Source organism: Manis pentadactyla, chromosome 4 (assembly GCF_030020395.1).
Source record: "Manis pentadactyla isolate mManPen7 chromosome 4, mManPen7.hap1, whole genome shotgun sequence".
Lineage (NCBI taxonomy): Eukaryota > Metazoa > Chordata > Mammalia > Pholidota > Manidae > Manis > Manis pentadactyla.
In genome coordinates, this window is record NC_080022.1 from 148,086,986 (window position 1) to 148,100,723 (window position 13,738).

The 13,738-nt window shown below is 40.4% G+C and overlaps 1 protein-coding gene across 6 annotated transcripts in view; it reads right to left on the reverse strand.

The window, feature by feature from the left end:
* The window catches only part of RFFL (ring finger and FYVE like domain containing E3 ubiquitin protein ligase), an 85,585-nt gene that overhangs the window by 47,818 nt on the left and 24,029 nt on the right, over positions 1-13,738 (reverse strand). For 2 of the 6 annotated variants that reach the window (XM_036927874.2, XM_057501166.1), the window contains one exon: positions 1,504-1,647. The exons of the other annotated variants lie outside the window; for them this stretch is intronic. In XM_036927874.2, the coding sequence (XP_036783769.1) occupies positions 1,504-1,600 (97 nt within the window). In that variant the 5' untranslated portion in view covers positions 1,601-1,647. The remainder of the gene's footprint in view (positions 1-1,503; positions 1,648-13,738) is intronic. 6 annotated transcript variants of the gene reach the window in all.

Consider the following 13,738-nt stretch of genomic DNA (forward strand, 5'->3'; position numbering starts at 1 on the left):
AATACAAACAGCATGTTCATCAGCAGGAAGCTGGTCATGGGAAGGGGGCCCAGGCCACAGAGGGCCCCTAGGCACCCACCCCGACTGGCAGGGGGTCACACAAAGAAGCCCTTTCTTCTGTCACTGTCAACTATATGTGCTAAATTTATAATGCCTTTTGGATGCCCTGGTCGGTCTGTCAAATTGGACAAAGTTTGTCAAAATTTGTCAAGTTGGAAAAAAAGATCTGAACGTTGGGAGAGACAACTGGGCTGGTAAGATACACTAAAGATAGCTGAATTTATGGATATACTTGAGATCCTTGAAGGAAGGGGGTAGGGTAGAGTGAAAAGGTACCCAAGGCCCTGAGATGCCTTGAAGCATCTTAACATTTATGGGATAGCCAAAGAGAATGAGAAAAAGTAATAAAAGGATACTTGAGAAACTCAGAAGACACAGAGTAGCCAAATGAACAGAGTTACTAGGGAAAAAAAAGAACAGTTCAACAGTGCCAAATGCTAGACAGAGATAAAGATGGAGGCTGAAATCAGAACATGGGGTTTGGTAAGAGTTTACTTGTGATCTCAGGAAAACATGAGTAGGGTAATGGGGGTAGCAGCCAAAACAACAGAGTTGATACAAGAATCCAAGATAAGGAACTACAGGACAGGCTCTTCCTCCTTTACCCTTATTGTGAACCTACTATGCACCAAGGACCATGGATATAATTCTAACAAAAACAGATGCTGAATCTCAATATATCAACGACTGGAGTAAACACAGAGCCCTCCTGAGTACTCATCCAGTCTTGTTGAGTAAGAAGAAACCTCACAGAAGTGACCTCTAGGCTGAAGCCAGCTGGCTAAGTTGGGGCAGGGTGTTTTCAGAAAAGGCAGGCTCATCTGTAAAAAGGCTTGAGGTAAAAGAGAACATGGATCATTTGGGGATAATTCTAAGGATCATTAGCCAACTTTGAGGGAGGCAACAACCTAGCAATGAAGCTGAAGAGGTAAAAAGTTCAAAGGTTTAGAGCAGGAGGGAGACAGGGCAGTAGCCTGAACAGAATTAGGAATGAGGGGAGGTTCCCCATACTTCAGAAAGGAATAAAGAAACTCACTGGTAAGACAGTGTTCTCTACAATTCAATATTCACAAATATTAAGTAGATAAGCAAATAACATGTGCCTCTCTTTTCCTTTAACAATGGTTTGGTCTGACTAAATTTTTCATAAGCCCCAAAAGGACAAAAAATACAAAAGCAAAAAGATGTATTAAAGCTGTAAACCTAACATGTTTGACTTCTCTAAGGTTTATATAATACATTGTCTTAAGTCTAAGACTACATCCAGACCCTAAATGAAATGAAACTTTATCCCCTTAAGATCCCCTCCAAAGATCTGAAGGACTAACTTTAAGATACCCAAACTGATATGGCACTGACTCACTTCTGAAGACCAAGGATCTTCCCAGTTTCTACTGCAGCTGTCTAGCTAGAGAAACTAAGAGAAGACAAGTATGGAATTACCTGATTTTGCCTGTTTCAAAACACTACCACAGCAGACAGCAAGCTGCCTCCAGTTCCTGCCGCTGAGGACCTTGGAGCCATGTTCAGATGAGATCATCTCAGGAACCAACAGCAGCGGCTTTCAAGCAAAGTGGATGGTGCCGCCTGGGGACGTATCTTTGGTAAGCAAAATTGCAACAGAGCAGGCAGTTTACTCAGGCCGTGCTGACTCATGCTAGGCAAAACTCCTATTTCCCAAACAACTAAGCCTGAGCCAACTGCAATCGACTGCAACCTAGAAAATAACAGGAACCCCACTGTTTTTTTAAAACAGAGTGCTGATGACTGGTGGTGGGGGTGGGGTGGGGACGCAAGTAAACCTTATTTCCCTACTGTTGGTCACTGGGGCACCTCTGGAGCTCTGACCTGGAAAGCTCCAGTAGTCACTTCCTGACCTTTCATCAGAGAACAGCCTGGGGCTCAGGACAGCAAGATTACAGAAGGTAGCAGGTTCACAGCTCTGAAGATTTCCCCAAGGGGCCAGATAAAGAAGTCACTTTGCATTTACAAATAAGAACATCTGGGTCAGAGGACTGGGGAACTTGCCTAGTCATCCCTAGCTGGTGAAGCCATTAGGGTGAATTTTTGTCAGCTCTAACCAGACTCACTGTTCTTTTTCCCCACTAGGCCTTCTCTGACCTATTTCTCTTAGCTCAAGTTCTCTAATTAAGACAGAAATAATGGAGCTTCTTTTGTTTACTCAGCTGCCCATTTTGAATGCAAAAACTAAACTACAGTTATCAAATCTACTAGATGCTTAAGGAATACAGGAGTGTGTGAAAACTGCACTAACATTTGCTTTTAAAAGAAAAATCCCCGAATTTATGTGAATTCTTATTTATTAGCCAACTTATTTAAAAGTCAATTCTCAAATGACTCACTCATCAACAGCTATTAATCACAGAATTTGCCCTGACAGGCTAGAATCAGCATTGGTGCTATACAAAGAAAAGATTAAGTCCTTGCTTTCTATGTGTTTTTTATGTGTTTTATTTGACAAGAAAGAAACTAAAGTTCATATCAGATTCTTCTCTTTCCTGCTCAAAACCTCCCACCACCACATGCTACTCCTCAGCTTGAGTACTGGAGACCACCACACCTAAGCCTTGTCCATCCTTCAAGGTAGGTCTCAATGGCATTAACTCTAGCTGCAGCTGCCAACCCTGCTTGTCATTCAATAAACATTAGGTTAATTAAAATGTATGTGCAGATGGTCAGAATTTGGGTGTTATAAATTGTGCTACTTAATTCTATTCCTTTTCAGGGGGCTAGTTTTTTAAAAAGTTATTTACCCAACTCACTTAATTCCCCTTAATTACATCATCATTTCAGTAGGATAGCTACACACTGAGCTTTTATAAGCTTTTATGAAATGTTCCCTCTTTTATTTCCTCCCCTTCAGTGTTTTCCTATAGCATACGTTAATTAGTTCTTTTCAGATGATAAAAGAATTTTTACAGCAGTTGACAACCATTATCTCATGGACCACACTTTAAAATATACTTCTGTAGTTGATGATAAGTCACAAACATTCTACCGTGGAAAAACTCTCAAGGTACATACACAGTAAGGACAAATATGGAACCTCTTTTGGAAAAAAACACAGTATTGTTAGATGCTTCTGACTCATTCTTTATTAGTAAACTTTAAATAAGTTAGCAAAAACCTAGACAGTACTGTGCCAAGAAGTAAATGTAAATCCTATGAAGAGCAATGTGGGGGCCAGAAGCATCAGGACTTCTAATTTTGCTAAGATAAACACCATTTAGCAGGTGAGGAGAGCTGTCACAGCTTATCATTTCCCTGTTTGGGATTCTGTACAGTTTCAATCAGTTCCCCCCCCCAGTATAACCTTTCTCCATCTTAGTTCCTTCCTTTAGACTGGAAAGGCTGAGGATTACACAAAGTTTTAAAAAGATGCTAAATTTTGGAGGGCGGAGCCAAGATGGCGGCATGAATAGGACAGTGGGAATCTCCTCCCAAAAACATATATTTTTGAAAATACAACAAATACAACTATCCCTAAAAGAGAGACCAGAAGACACAGGACAACAGCCAGACCACATCTATACCAGCGAGAAACCAGCACCTCGCGAAGGGGGTAAGATACAAGCCCCAGCCTGGCGGGACCCGAGCGCCCCACACCCCAGCCCCCGGCGGAAGGAGAGGAGTTGGAGCAGGGAGGGAGAGGGAGCCCAGGACTGCTAAACAGCGAGCCCTAGCCATCCGCACCCAGGCGTGGGGTGCTGAAAACTAGGGAAACAGGACAGTAAAACCTGTGAGCAGGTCCCCGCACTCAGTGCCCCTGGGACAAAGAAAAGCAAGTGCTTTTTGAAAGTCTTAAAGAGACAGGGATCCCACAGCTGGATGGAAGCATCCGGGGACACTTAGCACAGCAGCTGGGAATCCTGGGGAAATCTGGGCCCACTAAACCCCTGGGCAGCAGCTCTGAGACCCCTCACGACGATAAACAGGTCCCCGTCTGTTCCCACTCCGGTGTCCTGCCATAGCAGAGCAGCAGCCTGAGGCTGGCCACACCCACAGCAAGGGAGCTTCCTCCATAGCAGCTGGGCAAGAAACAGACCCAGTCTACACGCAATTGCTCAGAACAAGCCGCTAGGGGTCGTCGTTGTCCCAGAAAAGAAAGGCCAGGAGCAACTGGAAAAGGTCTTGGCTCTCCCAGCTGACAGACGAGTCAATAGCATACGACTGCACCTATCAACATGAAAAGGCAAAAAAATTTGATCCAAACCAGGCTAACCCAGACACCTTCCACATCCTCTCCTGAGAAGGTATCTGGGGAGGTAGATTTAACCAATCTTCCTGAAAAAGAATTCAAAACAAAAGTCATAACCATGCTGATGGACTTGCAGAGAAATATGCAAGAACTAAGGAGGGAGAATACAGAAATAAAACAATCTCTGGAAGGACTTCAAAGCAGAATGGACGAGATGCAAGAGACCATTAATGGACTAGAAAACAGAACAGGAACACAGAGAAGCTGATGCAGAGAGAGATAAAAGGATCTCCAGGAATGAAAGAATATTAAGAGAACTGTGTGACCAATCCAAAAGGAACAATATTTGCATCATAGGAGTACCAGAAGAAGAGAGAGAAAAAGGGATAGAAAGTGTCTTTGAAGAAATAATTGCTGAAAACTTCCCCAAACTAGGGGAGGAAATGGCCTCTCAGACCACAGAAACACACAGAACTCCCATGACAAGGGACCCAAGAAGGGCATCACCAAGACACATAATAATTAAAATGGGAAAGATCAAAGACAAGGACAGAGTATTAAAGGCAGCCAGAGAGAAAAAAAACGGTCACCTACAAAGGAAAACCCATCAGCCTATCATCACACTTCTCAACAGAAACCTTACAGGCCAGAAGAGAATGGCACAATGTATTTAATGCAATGAAACAGAAGGGCCTTGAACCAAGAATACTGTATCCAGCACGATTATCATTTAAATATGAAGGAGGGATTAAACAATTCTCACAAAAGCAAAAGTTGAGGGAATTTGCCTCCCACAAACCACCTCTAAAGGGTATCTTAGAGGGACTGCTCTAGATGGGAGCACTCCTAAAAAGAGCACAGAACAAAACACCCAACATATGAAGAATGGAGGAGGAGGAATAAGAAGGGAGAGAAATAAAGAATCAGCAGACAGTGTTTATAATAGCTCAATAAGTGAGTTAAGTTAGACAGTAAGATAGCAAAGAAGCTAACCTTGAACCTCTGGTAACCACAAACTTAAATCCTGCAATGGCAATAAGTACATATCTTTCAATAGTCACCCTAAATGTAAATGGACTGAATGCAACAATCAAAAGACACAGAGTAATAGAATGGATAAAAAAGCAAGACCCATCTATATGCTGCTTACAAGAGACTCACCTCAAACCCAAAGACATGCACAGATTAAAAGTCAAGGGAGGGAAAAAGATATTTCATGCAAACAACAGCGAGAAAAAAGCAGGTGTTGCAATACTGCTATCAGACAAAATAGACTTCAAAACAAAGAAAGTAACAAGAGATAAAGAAGGACATTACATAATGATAAAGGGCTCAGTCCAACAAGAGGATATAGCCATTATAAATATATATGCACCCAATACAGGAGCACCAACATATGTGAAACAAATACTAACAGAATTAAAGGAGGAAATAGAATGCAATGCATTCATTTTGGGAGACTTCAACACACCACTCACTCCAAAGGACAGATCCACCAGACAGAAAATACGTAAGGACACAGAGGCACTGAACAAAACACTAGAACAGATGGACCTAACAGACATCTATAGAACCCTACATCCAAAAGCAACAGGATACACACATTCTTCTAAAGTGCACATGGAACACTCTCCAGAATAGACCACATACTAGGCCACAAGAAGAGCCTCAGTAAATTCCAAAAGATTGAAATCCTACCAACCAACTTTTCAGACCACAAAGGTATAAAACTAGAAATAAATTGTACAAAGAAAGCAAAAAGGCTCACAAACACATGGAGGCTTAACAACATGCTCCTAAATAATCAATGCATCAACGAACAAATTAAAATGGAGATCCAGCAATATAAGGAAACAAATGACAACAACACAAAGCCCCAACTACTGTGGGACGCAGCGAAAGCAGTCTTATGAGGAAAGTATATACCAATCCAGGCATATTTAAAGAAGGAAGAACAATTCCAAATGAATAGTCTAACGTCACAATTATCGAAATTGGAAAAAGAACAAATGAGGCCTAAAGTCAGCAGATGGAGGGACATAATAAAGATCAGAGAAGAAATAAATAAAATTGAGAAGAATAAAACAATAGAAAAAAATCAATGAAACCAAGAGCTGGTTCTTCGAGAGAATAAACAAAATAGATAAGCCTCTAGCCAGACTTATTAAGAGAAAAAGAGAATCAACACACATCAACAGAATCAGAAATGAGAAAGGAAAAATCACGACAGACCCCACAGAAATACAAAGAATTATGAGAGAATACTATGAAAACCTATATGCTAACAAGCTGCAAAACCTAGAAGAAATGGACAACTTCCTAGAAAAATACAACCTTCCAAGACTGACCCAGAAAGAAACAGAAAATCTAAACAGACCAATTACCAGCAATGAAATTGAAGCGGTAATCAAAAAACTACCCAAGAACAAACGCCCCGGTCCAGATGGATTTACCTCGGAATTTTATCAGACATACAGAGAAGACATAATATCCATTCTCCTTAAAGTTTTCCAAAAAATAGAAGAGGAGGGAATACTCACAAACTCGTTCTATGAAGCCAGGTTCACCCTAATACCAAAACCAGGCAAAGACCCCCCCACAAAGAAAACTACAGACCAATATCCCTGATAAACATAGATGCAAAAATACTCAACAAAATATTAGCAAACCAAATTCAAAAATACATCAAAAGGATCATATACCATGATCAAGTGGAATTCATCCCAGGGATGCAAGGATGGTACAACATCCGAAAATCCATCAACATCATCCACCACATCAACAAAAAGAAAGACAAAAACCACATGATCATTTCCATAGATGCTGAAAAAGCATTTGACAAAATTCAACATCCATTCATGATAAAAACTCTCAACAAAATGGGCACAGAAGGCAAGTACCTCAACATAATAAAGGCCATATATGATAAACCCACAGCCAACATCATACTGAGCAGTGAGAAGCTGAAAGCTTTTCCTCTGAGATAGGGAACAAGACAGGGATGCCCACTCTCCCCACTGTTATTCAACATAGTACTGGAGGTCCTAGCCACGGCAATTAGACAAAACAAAGAAATACAAGGACTCCAGATTGGTAAAGAAGAAGTTAAACTGTCACTATTTGCAGATGACATGATATTGCACATAAAAAACCCTAAAGACTCCACTCCAAAATTACTAGAACTAATATCGGAATTCAGCAAAGTTGCAGGATACAAAATTAATACACAGAAATCTGTGGCTTTCCCATACACTAGCAATGAACTAATAGAAAGAGAAATCAGGAAAACAATTCCATTCACAATAGCATCAAAAAGAATAAAATACCTAGGAATAAACCTAACCAAGAAGTGAAAGACCTATACCCTGAAAACTGTAAGACACTCTTAAGAGAAATTAAAGAGGTCATTAACAAATGGAAACTCATCCCATGCTCCTGGCTAGGAAGAATTAATATCATTAAAATGGCCATCCTGCCCAAAACAATATACAAATTTAATGCAATCCCTATCAAATTACCAACAGCATTCTTCAATAAACTGGAACAAATAGTTCAAAAATTCATATGGAAACACCAAAGACCCCAAATAGCAAAAGCAATCCTGAGAAGGAAGAATAAAGATGGGGGGATCTCGCTCCCCAACGTCAAGCTCTACTACAAAGCCACAGTAATCAAGACAATTTGTTACTGGCACAAGAACAGAGCCACAGACCAATGGAACAGAATAGAGACTCCAGACATTAACCCAAACATATATGGTCAACTAATATTCGATAAAGGAGCCATGGACATACAATGGGGAAATGACAGTCTCTTCAACAGATGGTGCTGGCAAAACTGGACAGCTACATGTAAGAGAATAAAACTAGATCACTGTTGAACCCCATACACAAAAGTAAATTCAAAATGGATCAAAGACTTGAATGTAAGTCATGAAACCATAAAACTCTTAGAAAAAAACATAGGCAAAAATCTCTTGGACATAAACATGAGTGACTTCTTCATGAACATATCTCCCCAGGCAAGGGAAACAAAAGCAAAAATGAACAAGTGAGACTATATCAAGCTGAAAAGCTTCTGTACAGCAAAGGACACCATCAATAGAACAAAAAGGTATCCTACAGTATGGGAGAATATATTCATAAATGACAGATCTGATAAAGGGTTGACATCTAAAATATATAAAGAGCTCACACACCTCAACAAACAAAAAGCAAATAATCCAATTAAAAAATGGGCAGAGGAGCTGAACAGACAGTTCTGTAGAGAAGAAATTCAGATGGCCAACAGACACATGAAAAGATGCTCCACATCACTTGTCATCAGAGAAATGCAAATTAAAACCACAATGAGATATCACCTCACACCAGTAAGGATGGCTACCATCCAAAAGACAAACAACAACAAATGTTGGCGAGGTTGTGGAGAAAGGGGAACCCTCCTACACTGCTGGTGGGAATGTAAATTAGTTCAACCATTGTGGAAAGCAGTATGGAGGTTCCTCAAAATGCTCAAAATAGAAATACCATTTGACTCAGGAATTCCACTTCTAGGAATTTACCCTAAGAATGCAGCACTCCAGTTTGAAAAAGACAGATGCACCCCTATGTTTATCACTGCACTATTTACAATAGCCAAGATATGGAAGCAACCTAAATGTCCATCAGTAGATGAATGGATAAAGAAGAGGTGGTACATATACACAATGGAATAAGATGTAGCCATAAGAAAAAAACAGATCCTACCATTCGCAACAACATGGATGGAGCTAGAGGATATTATGCTCAGTGAAATAAGCCAGGCAGAGAAAGACAAGTACCAAATGATTTCACTCATCTGTGGAGTATAAGAACAAAGGAAAACTGAAGGAACAAAACAGCAGCAGAATCACAGAACCCAAGAATGGACTAACAGTTACCAAAGGGAAAGGGACTGGGGAGGATGGGTGGGAAGGGAGGGATAAGGGCGGGGAAAAAGAAAGGGGGCATTAGCATTAGCATGTATAGTGTGGGGGGCAACGGGAGGGCTGTGCAGCACAGAGAAGATAAGTAGTAGTTTTACAGCATCTTACTATGCTGATGGACAGTGACTGAAGGGGTTTGTGGGGGGGTCTGGGAAAAGGGGGAGCCTCATAAACATAATGTCTTTCATGTAACTGTATATTAATGATACCAAAATAAAATAAAATAAAAGATGCTAAATTTGAACTAATGGATTCAGGCATTTTTAAGTTTTGTGGTTTTTTTTTTTTTGCTCAGAGGTTTTTTTTATTAAAGTATTGTTAATACACAATCTTACATGAACTTCAAATACACAATACAGTGGTTCAACAGTTACATATTATTATATCCTAAACCCCTTTAATGCGGTTACTATCTATCAACATAGTAAGAGGTTATGGAATCACTGACTATATTCTCCATGCTGTACTACCATCCCTGTAAGGCACTTGAAGTTTTATGAGGCTGTATGAGATAAAATAATTGAGATTTAAGTTCTTTCAATGCATTATCTTAAAATTCAGACAAGTAACGCAGTTTTACTTTTAATGGGTGGTCACAAGAAATATTTAATGTGTGTGTATTTTGCACACACAGTTTTACTAGACCAGAAACGTAATGCCATTTATGGTTCATAGTTCACATCTTTTCTCAATAGATCTTAACATTACAAAGAGTAAGCAGATATCAATAAGGTAAATAAAAATATTCATTTTTCAAGATTCTATAACTCTTCCACATCCATAGAAAATTACCAAATACATACAGAAACATAGGGGAGGATACACACACACCAGGAGGGAACTGCAACGGAAGCAATCAAGGACCTATTTTTTTTCTTCTGGTGTGTGCACACTTTATTTTTGTATTATATACAGATAATTTGAACTCAGATTGCCCTAGCAATTGCTTGTGCATTCTTTTTCCTTTTTTGGGGGGGATAATTGATATACACTCTTATGAAGGTTTCACATGAAAAAACAATGTGGTTACTACATTCACCCATATTATCGAGTCCCCCCATGCCCCACTGTAGTCAGTGTCCATCAGTGTAATAAGATGCCACAGAGTCGCTACTTGTGTTCTTTGTGCTACTGTCATCCCCATGATCCCCCCCACACCGTGTGTGCCAATCATAATACCCCTCAATCCCCTTCTCCCTCCCTCCCCACCCGCCATCCCACTTCCCTCCCCTTTGGTAACCGCTAGTCCTTTCCTGGAGTCTGTGAGTCTCCTGCTGTTTTGGCAAGGACCTATTCTTAGCTTTATCAGTATTTGAAAAATTTTTAACAAGCTGTGGGTAAAATTGAAACATTTCCAGAATATCTTACCTGGCTTTGGAATGTCTGCATATCAACAGATGTTCAGAGGTGGAAAGAAGTATGGCTTTAGTGCATTTGCATCTTTTCTCGGGGGTGGATAAGTTTATCTCCATATCAATGGGTAATTACCCGGGCAAGAGGGCTTATCTGTACCTCAGCGGTGAGGGGGAGGGCCGGTTTTGCTGCTGCTAGGGCAGAAGAGAGAAATGGGCTGGACTGCAGTTTTGTAAGCAATAAATGGAATTTTGAACTATTTCTCCCTTTGACTGATTTTGGTTTTTAGAGGTATTTTGTCCCAGGGTTTCCTTTCCCCGGACTAACACAAGCATATATGCAGATACTACTTGGTAATTTAAAATTCAGTTAAAGTTTTAAATTCTTTACACCTATAAACTAATCTTCCCCTTCTAATTCTTTCCTCTCAACACTTCCCTTTTACCTACTTTCCCATTCCTAACATCCTAAATGATACTACACATTTCTTTTCATCAAAGTTAATCTTATTTGTGACCACATCCTTTTCCTGATTGATAAGCCACTGAATTGATAAATCCAAATTCCCAGGAACCAGTGGCTGTAGTGAGAATTAGAGACACTGCCAAATTCTAATTTTTGGTGTCCTGGGATCTCACAACTTTTTTTAAACTAGAGTACCTCTTCTCCAAAAAAGACATATGAGTGTCAACCAGACACCTATCATCTAATAAATCATATGTTAAACAGGAAGATTAATAAATCAGATGCTAAATAGAAATTAAGCAAGAAAAATGAAGTAAATTTGGGGATACTTGACTACTCTAGGGATACTTAAGAATCAATAGGGGTGCTTACTGAAAATGACCATTTCCAAAAAAATAAAACGGCCATTTCCCATTCCAATCCCTCAAACACTGAATTAGCAGAGTAGAGGGAGGCCCCAGAATTGGAATTTTTAATAAGCATCTCCTTCTTTCAAATGATTCTGATGCAGAGGGGCCTTGGAAAAAATAAGTCACAGTTATGCCCCCTAGCACTGTTCACAGGGAAGTGAAAAGTTTTTTTTCAGAGACCCTAAACTGAACAGTAGCCTCACTGAACCCGGTCTTCGACATTAGTCTCATCACCCATAAGAACTGCCAAGAATATAACAATGGAACCGTATTTATTTTGCCCACTGAACCATTATTTTCTTCAAGCCTCCAGGGACAATTATCCTAACTACTCTGAAGGATTTTAGCCATCACCCACAGTCATGTTATACTGAGACATTTTCACACCTGGGATGCAGTGCAAGGGACTTAATGGAATTTTTATGACTGTGAGAATTAAAGTCCATTTGACTCAACAGCAGTCAAATAAAACAAAGGAAAAAACCTCCCCAAAGGCACAGATTCAAAGTAGAGGCTTCTAATTTCCTGATGGGGCAGTTTTGTCCAGAAATTCAAACCACGGGATGTTATACAGCTCATGTATCTTGAAAGTATCCAAATGCCAACTTACCACCACAGTGTCAGCCAACTCAGGCTGATGGTAACGTGTGCAGGCACAAACCTACTGTATTAAATGGCCTCTCCTGGGAGACAAAGACTGTCACCATGGCAAGGGTCATTCCATCTTGAAGCCAGGAGGAGCAGGCAAGGCCTTAAATCTTTAACAAGCCCCTTTCCTGTTCAGATAGAGTAATCGTCAGTAACTGGCGCTGTGAGGCTCGACCGGCTCCACAGCACTTTGCTGCAAACAACGCCCTGTGCTTTGGAGGGCATGCAAACTGATCTGTCCCTACTGGCGCAGTTACCAGAAACTGTTCTATAACATATTTGGGGGCACGTTATTATCCACTGTGGTATAATACTTCACAGTTGAGAAAAGTAACCGGTATCAACGGTACAGCAACTGCCAATCTCAGGCACAATGAAGTACTAGATTGCTAAGTGTCAAGAACTGAAAAAGTAGCAAGCCTGCAGAAGAAGGAAGAACCCAAAGCTGACAGGATACAGTCTGAGGACCTGATGACAAGACTGGGAGAAAGGAAGTCAGCGATGTGACCAAACTGCTATCTTGGGCAGCTCACTTTAGAAACCTGGTAGCGGAAATCTTGGAACCATTTGATGGGTGTAATTTTCTACACAAAGCTATTTCATTTTGCTTTGAGCTGCTAATAACAGAGGAAGGGCAAGGAAAGGCCCTTGTCATCAAACTCCATCACCTACACAACTCCAACAGCGTTCTAGTGAAGTGACTGTTAAGTTCATATCCTATTCCCCAGTAACCACCCTTTCAGAGCAAAGATTTTGCAATTCAAATTTGAAGATTCCTGAATTAATAATTCTCCTTTACTATATACTACTGGATGCTTCTCCTCCCTATATACATGCACTCTCTCTCTCCTCTCTACCCCAGCTCCACCTGCTACTGCCACCCCCACAATACTCGTGCCCCGCCTCCAATAAGTCCAACTCCCTAACTTTTCATCCGTTTCCACTAAGCACGCCAAATACGCCTCAAGATTAAGTTACCTGGGTTCAGGGCCCTGAGTCTAGGGGGCCTTTGTTGACATGTGCTTCATCTTGACAGGTGATTTCTAGCCAAGTAGGTAAGACTGCCTGTTCACCTACAGTTAATCTTCAGGCAGGCTTCTGTAGACTACAGAAATAAAAGGATAAGACAGCCCAGCTTGAATGTCCCATCGAGGTAATGAAAGTAATGAGAGAGGGAGAGAAGACAGGAGAGATTTCAAAATAAAGGCTGAACTGTGCATTTCAGCAGCACTTGAGAAAACACTTCATCTGACTAAGTACCTAACAAGTAGACAAATACCCAAAGGACTGTACATTCTCTAAAGATTATTGTGCTCACAGTTCTTGCTTCCCTCAAGGTTCTGCAAGAGATCTTATCATAAAATCAGACTTGAATTATTTATAACAAAGTAGACATATTCTAACAACCAGAATTCTACTGATTTACTTGTAAATAAAGCTACATCCTTATGCCAATTCATGTAACAAGGAATAAAATTAATTTGTTCAGATCTTTCAAAGAAATTTCCCTCATTCTTTTAACTGAGAACAAAAAAGGGTCAGAGAAAGGAACCCAAAGCTCTGTCACAGGCATTAAGAACTTAAAAAAAAATCACAGGGAAAAACACCCATAAAATGTTA